This window comes from Paramisgurnus dabryanus, chromosome 1, assembly GCF_030506205.2.
Source record: "Paramisgurnus dabryanus chromosome 1, PD_genome_1.1, whole genome shotgun sequence".
Classification (NCBI taxonomy): domain Eukaryota; kingdom Metazoa; phylum Chordata; class Actinopteri; order Cypriniformes; family Cobitidae; genus Paramisgurnus; species Paramisgurnus dabryanus.
The window spans coordinates 37,197,595-37,216,205 of NC_133337.1; the positions used below are offsets into that span (position 1 = coordinate 37,197,595).

Here is an 18,611-nt window from a genome sequence, read left to right on the forward strand (position 1 = left end):
TCAGGAGGAATAGAGGGAGGGCGCGAGGGGTTTAGCCTGCGAGCGCCTCTTAAGATCTAATAACTAAATCATGCTGGCCGACTGATCTGCTGTTAATAAGCGAGTGATGAGCAGAAATAGCGGCGATATCAACTTTAATGGTGGAGGGTGACAGCCTACCATCTAACCTATGTTGAGGATATATAAAAGCACAATGTTAAGCATTCTCTGGGGTCCTCGCGTTGCGAAGAGCACCAGGTGACGAAAAGGGTTTCATTTAAGCGCGTAAGCCCGTCTTGTGGACGGTGCTCGTACCGCGTCGATGGTGTTAGATACCGCTTGCGATAAATCACCTAAACCTTGCGCGCACTCAACGACCATACATGGAGATCCCACAGGTCGGGGCGCGGGTGCCATAATGTGCCCCTTCCTAAAGAAAGAAAGTCCTTCCTAGGGGAATTCGCCAGGGAGGGGCTGTCGCGAGGAGCGTTAAGTCTGAAAACCAATTCCTGGTCGTCCAGTATGGGGCGACTAACGAAAGGCTCTCCTCGTCCTGCCTGACTTTGCACAGAGTCTGTGCAATTAAGCTCACTGGAGTGAATGCGTATTTTCGCGTCCCCCGCGGCCAGCTGTGTGCCAACGCATCCACGCCGAGGCTGCCCTCGGTTAGTGAATAAAAACCGGCGACAGTGGGTATCGTCCGGCGACGCAAACAGATATATCTGCGCACGACCAAACTTCTTCCAAATTAGCTGGACCGTCTGGGGGTGGAGTCGCCATTCACCGGGGCGCGCAGCTCGGGAAAGCGCGTCTGCCGCTGTATTGAGCGAACCCGGGATGTAAATGGCACGAAGGGACCTCAGATGCTTCTGACTCCAAAGGAGGAGATGACGAGCGAGATGCGACAGGTGACGAGAGCGCAAAAACCGCCTTAACGGTAAATTACGCAACAGTCGCAATGTTGTTGGTGTCGGCTAATACATCCTTCCCTCGCATCTCCATAGCGGAGCGTACAAGTCCCAGATATACAGCGCACCGCTCGCGGCAGTTGGGGTGCTATGCACACCCCTGAGACTGCAAGCCCGTCATACGTGGCTGCTCATCCCGTGCTGGGGGCATTGTATGTGCTACAGAATGCCAGGAGACCCGACTCAGGGGCATATCTTGCTATCAGAAATGCTGGGTCTGCCACGGGGTAAAATTGAAATGACACGCAGGTGTAATGGTTACACAGTGTATGCCGTTGCGCCACGCTCTCCTCGAGACTCGATCGTAAAACCAATGCTGAAGCGGTCTCATATGAAGCAGCTCGAGCAGTGTCACACAGCATGCTGTCATATGTCCAGGAGCTTCTGAAATTGTTTCAGAGGGACCGCGTACTTCCCTCGAATTAAACCGAGGCAAGTCAGAACTGGCTGGTTGTGCGCTCTTGTAAAACACGCCAATAAATCGATCGAGTCTATTTCCATACTGAGAAAAGGATCCTCTGCACGGGGCAAAGTTGCTCTTTTCCCAGCTGACCTGATAACTTAAACGAGCGAGATGCTGAAGCATTAAATCTCTGTGTTCGCGCACGTTCAAGAACGAGCCATTATAGTTGACGTAAATATAAGCAGAATGCGAACAACGCTCTCTCTCTCTGAGATTTTAATGCCATGACTAGCACTTTCATGGAGACACGGGGAGAGAGAGACAGCTCGAATGGTGTACTTATTAATATGCCCACCCCACGAACGCAGAGCGAAAAACGGTCTAGGCGAGGGGAGATGGACACAAAGTACACGTCTACAGGTCTAAGGCTGCAAACCGATTTGAATATTGAAATACAAGCCTCGGCGTATCATCCTAAAGGATCACACTTGTAGAGCCGGAGCGTAAATAAATCGGTCGTAACCCACCGCGTATTTTGGGTAATATGAGATAAAGGCTGGAAAAACCTTATCATCATTCTCGGTAAGAGGGACCGGCTCGAAATGTCCTTCGCCAGCAGGACATCGACTTTTGCACGCAGTACATGTGCATCGGACGCTTTCGCTATAGTGAAACGAATGCCCGAGAATTTGGGGGAGTGCCGGTAATTGTATTAGGTAACCGAGGCGGATAGTGCGTAAAACCCAACGAGACGGGCTGGGAACTGAAGCGAAGCATCCCGGGACCGTACGAGGAGAATTAACGACACTACCGAAGTACCCGCGGTGGGGCAGCGAAGCGAGACAGGTGAGACTGCCGGTGCGTCTGCCGTGACAGCATAAACATCTACAGTATGTGTGTGTGTGTGACACTGACCTGAGCCCGCTGAGGGTGACGGTCGTCTGGTCTCCTCTGCGGAGAGCGCAGACTCCGCATGAGGGTGCTGGTGGTCCGGTCTCCTCAGTGGAGAGCTCGGACTCCTCAGGACACCCGCTGGCGATAGAGGAGAGGTAGAGTGAGCAGGTGTACGCCCACGGCTCTCTCGATCCTCCGGAGACCTGGAGAGGAAAGAGGAATGCACTCTTATGTGTGGTTTAGTGGGTACCGGCTGGACAGCCGGTGGAACATATGCAAACCAAGGATTTTCCACCCGACCCTCTACCGGGGGAAGGAGCGAATCACTGTCTCCTGAAGAGTGATCCTCTGCCACTCCGGGACGGTTCGGGCGGAGAGGGATTAACCCCTCCAACTCTACCGTTTCCGCCGCTCGAGCGGGCACGGCCGCCATCTCCGGGACGACTCCGCCTCGGAGGGAAAAAATGGGCACCCCTCTGATGCTGCAGAAGTGACGGGACCAGAAGGAGGTCCAATGGATTCGGCAGAAATCGCAGAACACGACTCTGCAGTCTCCACCGGAGCCTCAACCGGCTGAGGATGAGAAGGCCGGTAGGTGAAGGACGCATCCTCCGTCCTACTCAGCGTAGTGATGCGAAGAGCGTCCTGCGAGCGCTTGACAGCCGCACCATGACGGCGTTCAGCACTGCAAAGGCGCGGACGTCGTTCCCGTAGAAACGACAGTCGTCTCCGCAATCCAAGAGGGTTATGCTCTCACAGAGAGAACAAAAGCTCTCCACGAACGCAGCCTCGGAGTGCTCGATGCCCAAGCACGAAGACAGCGCTCGTGACCGTCACTGGAATCCCTGTACTTCACGCATCCAAGATCGCACGGAGGAAAAGCTATCCTGAAAAGGACGCTGATCTCCGAATATACGAGAGAGTGGCTGTCTTTAAAAAGACACAGAGCTCTCACGTATCACTCTTTAGGGAAATCACTCTTTAGGTGCTCAGCTGATGATGCGCACAGGGAGAGGCAACGCACACACTAAACTCAAAACAAAAAATATGCAGAGCAGTGGAATACTGCGAGCGTCCGCTGTGTCAGTACTGCTTGTCAATCAACTTCAGCAACCGTTCAAAGAAGAGCAGAGAGTAGCTTCTCAGTAGCAGATAATGCCGGCTTTCGAAGCGAAAAAAGCTAATTTCCATATTTGCACCTGTGGCTTATATACGCACCTGGCGGGGCGGCGCCAGCATTATGCAAATATCTCAATGCCAAGTTCATTGGCGTTTTAGTAGAGTACGAAGCAGATTGGTCTCTCTAAGCGAGTTCCCAATTCGTTGGTCACGACGTGACGTCGTAGTGACCGACTGAAAGGGAACACACAATTTCATTCACCATTATTACTCCAATGTACATACGGCGAGAGATATGACACCTCTTTACACAGGCAGGAAGGGCAGAAGGGAACTGGGCATAGGCTTACATTCTCCACAGCCACAGCGCCACCACCAAACGGTGTTGAGAGTTGGACTGGTCCTTCGGTCGTGTACGTGTATGGAACGGCTGTACAACACCACCACTCGGCTCTTTTCACACAGGGCTCTTTCCTCGGCCTAGAATATGACCACTGACATACATTGACAAGAGCACAGCACTAGTGCACACACTTCAAATGAGTCACACACCGCACTCCACACACTCACAGTGAGATAGGGTCAGGGTCACAGCTTCGGCCCGGGCTCAGAGTCCTGGATAGTCGAGGACAAGCACGTTAAAGCGTTGAGGCCACAATCCTAGGGCTCCTCCTTCCTCTCTTCGGCCAGCTCCAGCACATCAACAGGGCCTCAAAACAACTAGATGGTCAACAACACTTAATCTGGTGGACAGAGATACACTGGGATGATAGTATTAACAGAAATACAGATGGCAGTACAATAACGGGGGGGGGGGGGGTCCAAACGTGACGCACTGTTCCTTTAACTGCTCAATACCTTACTCTTCATTACAGATGTCCCATATATCCGAAGCACACAGTCGAATCAATAACAACACTGCATGAATTAATGGTTTAACACTTAGCTCCGTCTCCGTTTTCAGCCCAAGTCTCCGTCTTGATTTCGCCCAGCCTGTAAATCCACACAGACATGTCTCCTCTAGCACACCGTAGTTTTCCGCTTTGCTCCCCGCGAACACCGGAACAAACGTTGCTTTCCAAACTCCTTCCTTGAAGGCTACTTCTTCTCCACCATTGGCCTCTTCATCCAGACACTTGTCTTCACTCTCGGTTTTGATTTCGAGCTTTCCCTCACCCGCCCCCCGTTCATATCAATCCCAGCGTGCTCCCAGAGCGAACTCTCAAACGCCTGTTTTATACACCTCCTCTCTTCTCCAAGGCCCAATCATTGCACGCCACATTCGCTTTGCACACCTGATACTGATTTGTTTTGATTTTCTGCCCGGAGTCGACCGGAACCAGCCAGGTGTTTCATTGAAGTCAGTCCGGGCTGAAATATCTCCGCCATTTTTGTTCCACCTGCATAAAGTCACTCCGTGACAAAATCATGAAAAACGCTGGCGCTGGCTGGCAACTTTTTTTTTAAACGCTGGCGGTGAAAGAGTTTATAACAATTTCAATACAAATAAAAGCAACACAATTTTTTACATTAATCTTAAACTGGTGGTCTTCTTCCTCCGCTTAGTTTTTCAGTTTACAAATTCCGCTTTCTAAATAGGGATTAGGCATGGCGCCAGGCACAACTTGCTTTTAAAGGGGATAAGAGCCGAGACTCTCATTGGTTTATTGCACGTTAAGCCCAAAACACGGCCATTACTTGTTACGAAAAAAGGAACAACCCTTTTAGGCCGTGCGCTTGGCGCACAAACCATTTTACCCATCCTTAAATTAGCAAAAGTGAGTTCGCACATGCCCGTTTAGACCGTGTGCTTTAGACATTGCGCTTAGATCGTTAAAATAGGGCCCTATGTGTCATTTTGTGTTGATTTGGTGTTAAAATAAAACACAAGTTGTGTTAAAAATAACACAAAATGTGTTGTTGCAATAATAACACAGAGATGTGTGTATTCTGGGACAACGCATTTAGTGTGTTGTCCCAAAACTAACACTGATTGTTTTGTTTTTAACTCATCTGTTATAAGAGTTTATCAAATTATTAACCACAGGGTGACTTTAAAACTTTTGTTGCATGGCAAAATATCAATTATTCTTAGTAATGATTCTATAAACAAAAACATTTCTTTAAATTCATATTTGTCTTCCACAGACAAAATATTAGTGAACTGATTTTAAACGACCAACGTTTTAACGTGCTAAGCATATGATTGTTATTGACAAAGTGATGCTGCAAAATTGCTTTCTCATCAGATGCTCCAAAAAACACATCAATGTCTGTGTTTCCATCTAACTCTGTACTGGAGGTGCAGTACAGTGACTTTGATCTGCAGCAGTGTTGGAAATCCAGCAGTGTTCAACTACACCTGGTACAGAGAGAATGGAGGACATCCGGAGAAGCTGCAGACTGGATATAATCTCACCTTCAATATGACTGATCGTACACACACAGGACGTTACTACTGTCAAGCCAAAAACCAACATGGCACCCAAAACACATCAGTGTTGCTGGACATTCACTGTAAGTATTAAAGGTACGGGAGTAGATCGCTGCGATTAGCAATTAGCAACACGACCCATCAAACAATCCAATTACAACTCAATGGACAAATTCAAACCCAGCCCTGCCTTATTTCACTCGGATATACCTCACCACTTAGAAAATAAGGCAATAGCTACTTCCGCTTCATGGCTCCTATAACTGTCTATTTTGCACAAAAAAGCACAAAGCAGCATATTATTGATCTTTCTTCTTCACTTTCAGATGCACCAAAAATCTCTCTCTTCAGTTGTAACAGAACTGATGTAACTGTGTGTTTGTGTGAGGCTCATGGGAATCCCTCTCCTAAAGTGGAGTGGTTTCTATCTGGACGTCCTGTCAGTAACTCTACAAACACATCCATCAGTGAGGAGCGATTGAGCAGCACAGACTTGAGGAGCTTCATTTCTCTCCATCAGTCACTTACAAACACAGACACTCTGCAGTGTGTCATCATCAACACTCACAGCACTGCCAGTCAACAGATTCAACTGGTTGCCAGTCCTCAGGAGATGATAAGTAAGGAATCCCAAACTCACACAAAAACATGTTTTATTTACATACACTGTACATAATATTTATTTAATTTTTTAACCAAAATGTAAAATAGTTTGGAAATATATTATTAACTTTCTACGGAAGCCGAGAGAGGACATGCACTATTATTATTTTTGCTTGCTTGTTTTCTCGTGATCATGACTTAATTTCTCGTGATCTCGAGATAACGAAAGTTGTTTTCTCGTGATCACGACTTAATTTTCTCATGATCTTGAGAAAACGATCTCGTTATACTGCCATGAATGTCATAATGTAATTTCCTGTTCATAATATTTAGTCTATTTTGAAGTGGACTGCTAATGTATATGAATTGGGGTATTCGCCGTTACCACACTAATGTGTAGATAGACTTACAGTAATATATTAATAAAGTTGGACGTTCATGTTCGTGAATTTAGGGACCATCTCTAAAGTAATACTGTACACGTTTCTATCTTCAATAGTATTTAACAGTTTATTTAAATAAATATCAACAATCTAAAAAGTGTGCATTATAGCTGACAACAACATAAACACGTCGGTTTTGTGACTGTTTGTTGACTTTCAGTCATTCCATTTAAATGCTGTTAAAAGAAGAAACGTGTATTGAGTAACTTAAAGACAGTCCCTAAATTCACCACTGTAAAATTGTAATTGACAAATCTATTTCAGCTTGAGCGAATCTCTGATCCAAGTAAAATCTCATTTGTTCATCCATGCTAATTTAGCAAAATATGTTTTTGCTGTTTACAAACAAAACAACAAGTTCTATTGAGTACACGTAAGCTTTAATCACATCTCAAGAATGCAACTTTTGTTATGTCGTGATCACGAGAAAACAACTTTTGTTATCTCGAGATAATGAGAAATTAAGTCGTGATCACGAGAAAACAAAAATAATAATAGTGCATGGCCTATCTCGGCTTCCGTAACTTTCCCATCTAATAGTCATTTTAACATTAAACAAACCCCATATTTGAAAACCATAACAGATTAAACATTATACGTCTTCTGGTTTCAAAAAGTAGAATACTACTAGTGTGTGTTACATGTTCTTTAAAGGCATAATATGCATGATTTTTACATTAAAGCAGGCATCACAAGCAAATAAATGAAATAATAATTGGGTGGGTTCCCTACAGGATGCAAGGAAAAACTACAAAGACAAGACGTTTAAATGTCACGAACACATGTACAGTTTTTGGGTTAATCATTTGTAAATATAATGTTAAATATAAAAGACATATTTATATTTAACTGTTGTGTAATACTGTTGAAACTGTTCCTGTCAAAATTATTTGCAGCTTCCGGGTTAGCGTTTTTTATTAGTTTCATGCAGTTGTTATCTCGCAATAACCTACCATGAAATGTTGCGATTTTAGAGCATTTTAGAGCAGGGGTCTTTTTTAAGAGCAAGGGCCACCACTACGGATAAAACAATCTGGAGGGCTACTTTTTGAAATAGTCTACTCAAACTTTTTTGTTTTACTTGTTGATATGTTTTATCATTGTTTAAATGTTAACATACATAATATTAGCCAAGCTAATATAAAAAATATGTAATAAATAAATATTAAAATTTAAGTTTTTAATAGAATGTGCATTGGTGTGCAACTCACAGACCACTTTTTGTGTAAAAAGATGCTTTGTTTACCTTGCAGTGCAGCAGGCCAGTGATGCTAACTAAAACGCCTTATTCAGCCTGCCATTTAAAAATTTTATCAGCTAACAGTGCATTTAATTACTGTGCATTCCCTGAACCAATGCCCTTATCATGCTCTTCCGCTAACAGGACCACTATACAATGAAAACAAGGTCATATAGTACTTTGGCACTGCAGTGTAAGGATTTATTTTTTCTCTTGTATTACTTTGATTTTTTATGTTTCTTTTCCATGTGCATGTTGTGTGATTTTAGATTGTCAACAGACTTTAATTCCACTCCAGTTCATCATAACACTGATTCTTTTCCTGTATGCTCTGACTGTTGGATTTGGACTTTACAGAATTAGACAGTAAGTTATTGACATAACAATCCATTTATCTAGATAAAGATTTACAGTAGTTAGTGATGCTGTGTTCTGCTGGGTTTTAATAACGTGATTTACTTTCTTCCAGATTGAGCAGCAAGCTGAAGGTGAGTTTGTGATGTTTTACTATAATAGATGATAATGAAAGTGATGATGTTTGAGATTGTTTTTGTTTTCAGGTTCACAATGATGCAGGCACATATGCTTCTCTTCAGCTCTCTGCAGTGTCTGAATATGAGACTTTGAATATAAAGAAAGATGACACACAATAAACAACAAATAAACATTTGGTAATATCATCAGATTTGTCCCTACATGTATATGAATAATACATAAATAAAAGGTCTCGGTTACAACTGTAACCTATCTGAGATAGTGAATGAGACACTGCATCATGAAATGACACTTTGGAGAAGAACACCACAGCATTCCCGCATCTGAATACTCATTAAAACTAGCATGTCTTATAGGTGGAAAGTGATGACATCATGAGTGCTGCTGAACCGGAAGTTATAAAACGGGGGCGCCAACATTGCATTACAGCTTCTGGAAAATGAAGCAAGCACTACAGGCACAAGGAGTTATGGCAATGAGATGCAGCATCTCGTTCCCTATCTCAGGGAACAGAGGTTACAGTCGTCACTGAGACATCCCCTTTCGAGGTAGCTCAATGCTGCATCATGAAATAACACCTTGGGGATCAAATGCCCACTGTGCCTTAAGGATTTGTGTCTGTCCTGATGTAAAGAGTGATCTTGCACAGATCAGGACATAATAACCTGATTTAGACTTAGGCTGATTTAAGGGGATCGCACACCGGCCGCGCAGCGCCGCGCCGTTCTAAATCAACTGAACACATTGTTTTCTATGAGTATACGCACACCGGCGCCGCCAGGTGGCATTGCACTGCCTCAACAAACGCGTGGAACATAAATATTGCCATCCAATGATAAATAGGGATGCTCGGTAAAGGGGCGACTTTAGTGTGAGGCACTCGCAATGGCTACAGGTCTCTCTCTCAAAAAGCTGCATGATCATGCTCCGCCCCCAAACACTGAACCCATAACTCATGATTAGGGGTGTCACGATTCTCCAAATCCTCGATTTGATTACATTTTCGATTCTAAGGTCACAAATTCGATTCAATTCTCGGTTTTTACTTTTTTTTAAAAGACAAAAAATGCTATGACATTAATATTTATTATTATTATTATTATTATTATAGTTTCATATTAACATGCACATTGCATGCTTTTCCTCACATGTGGGTTTGTGGGCTTTACTTTATGTGAGAGAGCTTGTAGAGAGGATTCGTTCTTGCACGCACATGGACTTAATGCGTGCGTCTTGGACTGGCATCTGAAATAAATCCAGCGTGTCAAGCAGCTGCGGTTCTCTCTGTCTCACGTGCACGCGCTCTCACATCTGTCCGAAGTCTAAACATAAACTAAAGTAGTAATCTTTACAAAATTTGTTCGGTTTTATGCGTTTCATGCGAGCTGAGGCAAACTATCCCTTTTGTTTAAAATATAATCCTCTGCATTGGCGCCTCACTCTCGCGCACGTGCAGAGAGCTGCGCTCTGTCCGAAGTCAGAGCACTAGGTAGTAATCCTGTTTATGATATGCATTTCAAGGAGTTGTAGCAATACATCCCTCATGTTTAAAATATAATATCTGAGAGTTTTTCCCCGCTTGGCAAGCCGATCGGACGTGACATGGGGGCGTGGCAGCATCACCGATCCCATTTTTTAATTCGAAGTTCGAGGTTGTGACTTAATTTTGATCGATTTCGATTTCAAATCAAAATCGTGACACCCTTACTCATGATTGTCCCCGCCTGTTATGAAACAAGGACAGTGGAACACACACTTCCTGAACTGCTCATTAGCCATTTAAACTATCTCCTAAACTAGTTCTGACTAAGACACAGTTTTGACACACAATTTTGACAGACAATTTTTACATAGAGCGCTCGCTGAATGACAGAAAGCTGTAATGCGCTGTTGGCGCCTCCATTTTATACCTTCCGGTTACGTCACAGTCGTGACGTCATCACTCACCGCCTATAAGACCGGCTAGTTTTCATATGCCGAACGCTGTGGCATTCTTCCCCAAAGTGTCATTTTATGATGACACGTTGAGTTACCTCGAAAGGGAACTTACTGTCTACTCACGCAACAGTGCAGCTTTGAAGTTAGTATTTTAGTGATTAATCTTTGATGTTTATATCTTTTGAAAAAGACAGAAATACCGGCACTCTTAACATGCTTAAAGGGACCACATAAAAATATTTATGCCCTTCATCTGTTATCACACTGGGATCTGGCAGCAACAAATAGATGTTATTGAACTTTAAATGTTAGTGGCAATGCATTTATGCACACAATTATTAATATATGGGATACATACAGTTTCTTTATGTTAACATTTTCCCCGCCAGTGTTTTTTTTTTGTCAGCCAGCACTAGCATTTTTAGTATAAATTTTTATATAAATAAATAAAACAAATGTCATCCTACCTTCATTTGTTCTCTTTTTATCACTGCTCAAATATTCAGAGCGATGATGAAAACATACACAAAGTTCTTACTCTTTGCCTTAAGGGGTTGCTTCCGGGTTTTATAAGTTGGGTAATGAGTAGGGGAAATGCGAATTGCCAGAATTGGCAGGGAAGCGTTTTCTCTTAATTTAAGAGTTAACTCGTCAACGGCAGGGAAAGAGTTGAAGGGGACCTATCATGAAAATCTGACTTTTTTCATGTTTAAATTCTATAATTGGGTCCCCAGTGCTTCTATAAACCTAGAAAATGTGAAAAAGAACAACCCAGCAACTAAGTTTTGGTAAACCATTCTCTGCAACCATGTGAATTTTTTTTTATTGAAATCCCCCCTTGTGATGTCAGAAGGGGATAATACCGCGCCTTAATCTGCACTTTACAACCACGGCACTGCCATTTAGTGCAGAGATTAACTCATTTGCATTTTAAAGGACACTCCCAAAACAGCACATTTTTGCTCACACCTACAAAGTGGCAATTTTAACGTTATAATAAATTATTTCACATACATACTCTGGGGACACCAAAGGTTTATTTTATGTCCCATAAAAATGTAAAAAATAATTTACTTGTTTAAATGCTTTCTGATTTTGAATGTTGTAGAAAAACTAACAATTTGTACTAACAAAAAATTATATATGATATATGTATATTCACTTTATTTGTATTATTATGTTGTCATTAAAAAAAAAATCAATTTTCTGATTTCTGTATTTATCTTAGCCAGTACTTCAATAAAGAGATAATTCAAGTATGTTAAATAAAAAGTTTAATTTCTCTTTCTCGCTGTCCTAATTGTGATGCGCCCGGTGAACAACAATCCACGCATTATGAACTGTTATGCTTATTTATGGTCATATAAATAAAAGTTGATCAACTCTTATTTTGACAACTTTTGAAGATATCAGTGTTTATATCCTAACAATTAAGTACTAAATCTCACAATTTCTGTGATAATTTGAATTATTGTAACACATAAATGATTATTCATTTGATTATTTATTTGGTGTAACAGCAAAGAAATGGGTACAGGAACCCATGATAAAGAGTTTAAAAGAAACTCTCACATGATGCTGAGGATACACCAATGAAAAGGGCAGTTTATGTAACTCTGGAAAAGCATCTTTAGGCTTTGCAAGTTTTTGCACTAAGCTGACTGTTTTACCAGGAAACTGTTTGATAGGTCTGGCAACAAGAATTTTACCTGCAGTTCCAGCAAGCAAATGTAGAAGGCTTAACAATGTGACATCTAGAAATGAACTAGAAGTTGGCAAGATATGTCTAAATAAATGTCTATATGTCCAGATGATTGCCTGGAAAAAACTGTTCCCTTCACTGGTATTTAAAGAAGTACAAACAACTTTATATGGCAGTATATATCAATAAATGTATGTTAGGATTCGACCGGGGGGATAGGAGGCAAAAGTGACACAGAAGCCGCTTGGATTCAGGTGAAGGGTGATTTATTAATGACACACGGTGAAAAAATAGAAAAATAATCAAAAAGAAAATAAACTGTACAAAATATACACTATATACAAAGTATTTACATGCTAGTTCAGCTAAATCAACTGATCTGAACTGCATCAACAAGAAATTCGCAATAAACTTTGTATAAAGCAAAACACAAACTCCTACAACAACCCACACTGACTGACTGTGTGGGAGCCATTTTATATTCTTAGCTCCGCCCCTGGACCAAACCATTCTGAAATTGTTGGGGGTTTCTCTTCTAACTATAAAAACATACATGGGCAACAAAATATACATTAATGAAAATAAATAAGTACAAGTACAAAATTCCACAGACATATCAAACCATTAAGACTTTAAACAGAAAAACAAAACACTTTTATACAGGCATGAACTGGTGACCCATATGATGTCACAACCAAAATGGCTGCTCAGCATGGTAAGTGTATAAAAGTCCCAGATTGTATATTGCACAGGTTTGGTTCTGGAAAATGGAAACTGGTGAGTGTTTGTAATCTTTGTATACGTGTTTCTTGCCCAATAAATGATAGTAGAAAAAATAATATGCGTGTGGTTATTTCAATGTTTTATGGCAGATGAAATGTAGTTTTGTTCATGAAGTAACAAACAGTGATAAACATTAACATTAAACACAGATGCACAATACACTACACCACTACACAGATCTGTGTATACATTAAATGCCGGCATTCGAATCGTGCTTGGTGTTAATGGTGGCTGTGTAATAATAATAGCTGTGTATAAGGTTAGTCACAGTGTCTCAACCTCATACTACACTGTGACATTTCCTCCCCCTTCTGGTGACACCCCCTGTGGTTTTCTAGACAAAAAATCAGCAGTACAATTTTCAGGGCCCGACCTATAATACACTTTAAATTGAAAGGGTTGTACTGCTAGAAACCACCGTGTAATACGGGCGTTTGTGTCTTTCATTTGGTTTAGCCACATCAAGGCTCTATGATCAGTCTCTAGGTTGAATTCTCTACCAATGAGGTAGTACCTAAATGAGTCCAAGGCCCACTTAACTGCCAGACACTCCTTCTCCACGGTTGAATACCGTGTTTCACGGGGAAGAAGCTTCCTGCTAATATAAGCAATTGGTTGAAGCTGTCCTTGTTCCCCTTGCAAAAGTACAGCTCCCAGACCGCATTCTGACGCATCAGTCTGGACTGTAAAGAGTTTATCAAAGTCTGGACTCAACAAAAAAGTGTCACTGCACAAAGCATCTTTTAAGTCTATAAAAGCACTTTCACAGTCAGTTGTCCAGATGACAGTGTTGGGCTTATCTTTTCTAGTAAGTTCAGTAAGTGCTAAAGCCCTTTTCGAAAAATTGGGGATAAATCTTCTGTACCATCCTACTAAGCCAAGGAAAGCTCGTACCTGCTTCTTGGTCGTAGGACGCACTGCTTGCCTGATGGCATCGACTTTCCCCAACTGCGGGCGTATGACTCCATGTCCCAGCACATGACCAAGGTAACACACTTCCTCCTTTGCAATAGCACACTTGTCCGGACGAATGTTGAGTCCTGCAGACTTTATCCTGGACAGTATTTCCTGCAGATGTTGCAAATGGTCCTGCCAGGATTTACTAAAGATGATAACATCATCCAGATATGCTGCAGCAAAGGCCTCCGTACCCCGGAGGATCAGATCGATCATCCTCTGGAAGGTGGCAGGTGCCCCATGAAGTCCAAAAGGCAGAACACGGAAATGATAGTGGCCAAATGGAGTTTTAAAAGCTGTCAGTTCTTTGCTGACTGGACTTAGTGGAACTTGCCAGTAACCTTTGCATAGGTCTAGTGTTGTAAGGAACTTTGCATGACCAAGTTTCTCAAGTAGTTCGTCAACTCTGGGCATAGGGTAAGGATCAAACTTGCTGACTGAATTAAGTTTTCTGAAGTCAAGGCAGAATCTGAGGGACCCATCCTTCTTTGGTACAAGCACAATGGGGTTGCTCCACTCACTAGATGATGACTCTATAACTTCCAGTTCCTGCATTAACTCCAACTCTTTCTTCATGACTTGTAAGAGTCTTTCCGGCACTCTGTACATTGGTTGCCTTATGGGTTTGGGATCTTTTAAATGTATGTGGTGTTGGACAAGGTCTGTTCTTCCAGGTGTGTCTAGGAACAGTTGGTCTGGGATGCATTCCAGCAGTTGTTGGCGTTGTTCACTTGACAAATGTTGAAGTTCTAAGTGGCACTCACTTTGATGAACAGGTAAGTATTGCTCCTCCATTTCATCCTCTTCCTCTACAACTCGAACCAAGAGCTCTTTCACCGCATCTTGTGGTGAATGTGGCTGAGAGGGACGTTCATGCCACTGTTTCAACATGTTAATGTGGAATGTCTGTAATGGATGTTGTCTGGAAGGCATTTCTATTTCATATGTGACTGAACCAAGTTTCCTCTTCACCTGATATGGACCTTGCCATTTTGCTAGGAGCTTGTTCTCTGATGTGGGGAGCAGTAACAGAACTTGATCTCCTGGTTGAAAGGATCGTGATCTGGCTTTTTGGTCATACCAAACTTTCTGCTTGACTTGAGAATCTTGCAAATTTTGTTGGGCCATAACAGACGATCGTTGCAGCAGATCTTTCATTTTTAGGACATAGGACAGGATGTTTTGTTTGCGTGGCTTGTCATTAGCTTCCCAGCTGTCCTTCAAGACATCCAGAGGACCTCTGACGTGGTGGGCGAAAAGGAGTTTGAAGGGCGAAAATCCAGTGGATGCCTGGGGTACTTCACGGTAAGCAAAGAGGAGGTAAGGTAGCCATTGGTCCCAGTCTTTGCCGGACTCCGACACAAATGTTTTAAGCATTGACTTTAATGTTTGGTTAAATCTTTCAACCAGTCCATCAGTCTGGGGGTGGTAGGGAGTTGTTCGTACTCTCTTGATCCCTAATAACTGATAGACTTGCTGCAGTGTGTGACTCATGAAATTGGGACCCTGATCTGTTAACACCTCTTTGGGGATGCCTACGTGTGAGAAAAAGTGTAACAGTGCTGTTGCAATCTGTTTGGCCGTTACTTCTCTAAGGGGATAAGCCTCAGGGTATCGAGTAGCATAATCACAGATCACCAGTATAAACCTGTTACCTCTTTGGCTTCTTTCAAGAGGCCCAACAATATCAACCCCTATTCTCTCAAAAGGCGTTTCTACCGCAGGGATTGGAACTAATGGTGCAATGGCAGGTGATCTGACTTTGGTCAATTGACACTCTGGACAGGATTTACAATACCCCTTCACATCAGTGTACAAACCAGGCCAATAAAACCTCTTGGAGATTCTCATTAGGGTTTTCATGAAGCCCAAGTGGCCTGCCCATGGAATAGCATGCCCTAATTCCAATACTTTGTTGCGATATGCTGTGGGTACCAAAAGCTGTGTTCCTTCTTCCTTTGTCTGTCTGTATAGAAGGCCATTCGTTATCAAATATCTTTCATCACACAGAGAATTCAAAACTGACTCATTGTCAACCTTTTTGAAGCATTCAGACAATGTAGAATCATCTCTTTGGAGTTTGGTTAATTCGTTAGGTATGATTAGCTCACTTTCACTGATTTCAGGCTCTGTCAACTCAAACTGTAACTGTTCTGAGCGGTCAATCAGATCTGCAACCCAATTTCGTCTTTCCTGCAGTCTGTGTTCCTTTGAGACCCCTGTCTCACCTACACTTTCCTCAGTGAAAAATGGCATTTCTCTTAGGGTGCTCTGTACAGACTCTTTGGATGACTGGATTACATTTTGTGCCTGAGCTCTAGTGACCACTCCACACCATGCTGTCTCCTGCACCAAATCTGCTAGAACTGGCATATCTGTACCTAGCAGAACTGGGTAGGGCAAATTAGCTGCAATACCAACATTCATTAAGTAAGGCTGCTTGTTTACCTCAATATAAACTTCAGCAGTGGGTAAATCTGCTTTGTCCCCATGGACACAACACACTGCCACTGTGTCCTCAGACCACAAATCTCTGGGAACGTACTGAGCCTGTACTAAGGTCCTTGTACAACCTGTGTCTACCAGGGCTGTTACTGGTTTTCCGTTTAATAACACTGTAAGGGTGGGCTCTCTGGTGGCACTATCATCAGTTGTAGGGGTGGGTCTGGGTACATAACACAATCTTGCTGATTTGGGCTTTTTAAGTGGGCAATGTGGGCTAGTGTGACCGGGTTTACCACAGGTATAACAAATAACATCACTGTTGGGCTGGTTCGAACGTGTGTCTATGGGTGCTGTAGCTTTAGGTTGTGTGGGCTTAGGGTGGGTGGGATATAAAATCTGGGCTTGGCTATGAGAGTACGAACTTCCCCCCGACCCCTCAGACTTACCCCTTGCTGCTTGAAGGCTGCCCGCATATCTGAAGTTCTCAGAGAATCCTTTACGAGCTGCAACATAGGCTTCAACTAGTTTAGCTGCTTCTTCTGCTGTAACAGGATCTCTCTCTTTCACCCAAGTTCTCACCTCTGGGTACAACACACGCATGTACTGCTCCAACACCATCGTCTCCATCAGGTCCATCTTGCTGCTTTCATTAAACTTCACCCACTTAGAGAACAGATCCTTTAGCCGGACATACAACTCCATCGGTGACTCGTCAGCAGGTGTGTTCAGTTTTTGAAATCTCAGCCTGTAGGTTTCTGCGTTGATTTCATATTTCTTGAGGATGTCTTCTTTGACTTTCTCATAGTCCGATGTATAGGCAGGTGACATGGCAACAAAGGCACTTCTTGCCTTGCCAGTGAGCAGGGGAACCAGATGAATAGCCCAGTCTTCCTTCGGCCACTTGTACACTTCTGCCAGTCTCTCAAAAGTTGTAAGAAAATGTTCAATATCATCAGTGTTTTGCAACTTAGGCAATTGAGGTAGATGATCAAAAACTCGAGCCACTGACCGTTCAGAAGAGAGAGCTCCTTGTCGGGCACGCTCCAGATCCATCTGCATCTGAGTGACTTGATGTGTGAGGACCTTGTACTGCTGTTCCCGTCGAGCTGACTCTCTCTCTTGCCTCTCATCCCTGTCCTTCTGATATTGAAGGAATGATTGGAACATTCCTGCAAGAGCTGCAAGGGCTGAATCACCCGTAGGGTTAGGGGGGTCCGCAGGTTGAACTGGATCTCCACATGTGGCACCTTGCTCTTCCTCCACATCCATGTCAGCTCCTAGCTGTCCCCTCCTCTTCGGCGGCATATTTCTATGTCACTTTATATCCTACTTCTGACACCAACTGTTAGGATTCGACCGGGGGGATAGGAGGCAAAAGTGACACAGAAGCCGCTAGTGATGTTACCAGTGACACCGAAGCTCCGAAGCGTGTGTCAAAAAAACGAACCGATTTTCATTGAAGCTTTGTATCGAAGCTTGATTCGTTCTGGCAAAATCACGTGACCAATGACGTCCGAAGCTTCGTTTCACACACACCCACGTGACTGCTTCGTTATCTGATTCAAAGGTTTAGAATTGTGCGATGCGCGGCGCGCCCTCATGGGTTGTATTGGAGTATTGCATTACACGGAATCGATTACTGTATAGTGAGTTTATGATATATATAGAATATATTAGTAGTAAAAAGCCTTTTCTGCACCACTTAATACCATGATATATTTTTTAATTGGTTCACACTTTATACTTTTGAGACAAGGTCTATCCTTAATTTGTTATTTTTGTTTGAAGTACCATTCGCATGAAATGGAACATGCTTTGGTCATGTATTTAATATAGTGTTACATTTATTTATGAATCTATCCTTAATTTGTCAATCCATTAAGTTTTGCTTTTATAATTAAATAATACGTTGTTTGGTTGTGGAACATGTTGTGAAACAGCACTTTCACCAGCAGAGGTCCTCATTGAGCTCTGATTTGAAAAGCTTTGAGTAATGAACCTTTTTCCGATACAATTGGGTTGAAAGCTTCACTGCTTCAAGAAAGCTTCACTTCGCCATCACTAGAAGCCGCTTGGATTCAGGTGAAGGGTGATTTATTAATGACACACGGTGAAAAAATAGAAAAATAATCAAAAAGAAAATAAACTGTACAAAATATACACTATATACAAAGTATTTACATGCTAGTTCAGCTAAATCAACTGATC

General features: G+C 42.7%; 1 protein-coding gene across 1 annotated transcript in view; it reads left to right on the plus strand.

Annotated features, from left to right (window-relative positions):
* Window positions 1-8,856, plus strand: part of LOC135749837 (sialic acid-binding Ig-like lectin 14) — a 29,358-nt gene extending 20,502 nt beyond the window's left edge. The window contains exons 5-8 of the mRNA XM_073813896.1: window positions 6,124-6,417; window positions 8,353-8,449; window positions 8,553-8,571; window positions 8,644-8,856. Coding sequence (XP_073669997.1) covers window positions 6,124-6,417; window positions 8,353-8,449; window positions 8,553-8,571; window positions 8,644-8,736 — 503 coding nt within the window. The 3' untranslated portion in view covers window positions 8,737-8,856. The remainder of the gene's footprint in view (window positions 1-6,123; window positions 6,418-8,352; window positions 8,450-8,552; window positions 8,572-8,643) is intronic.
* The last annotated feature ends 9,755 nt before the right edge of the window (window positions 8,857-18,611 follow it).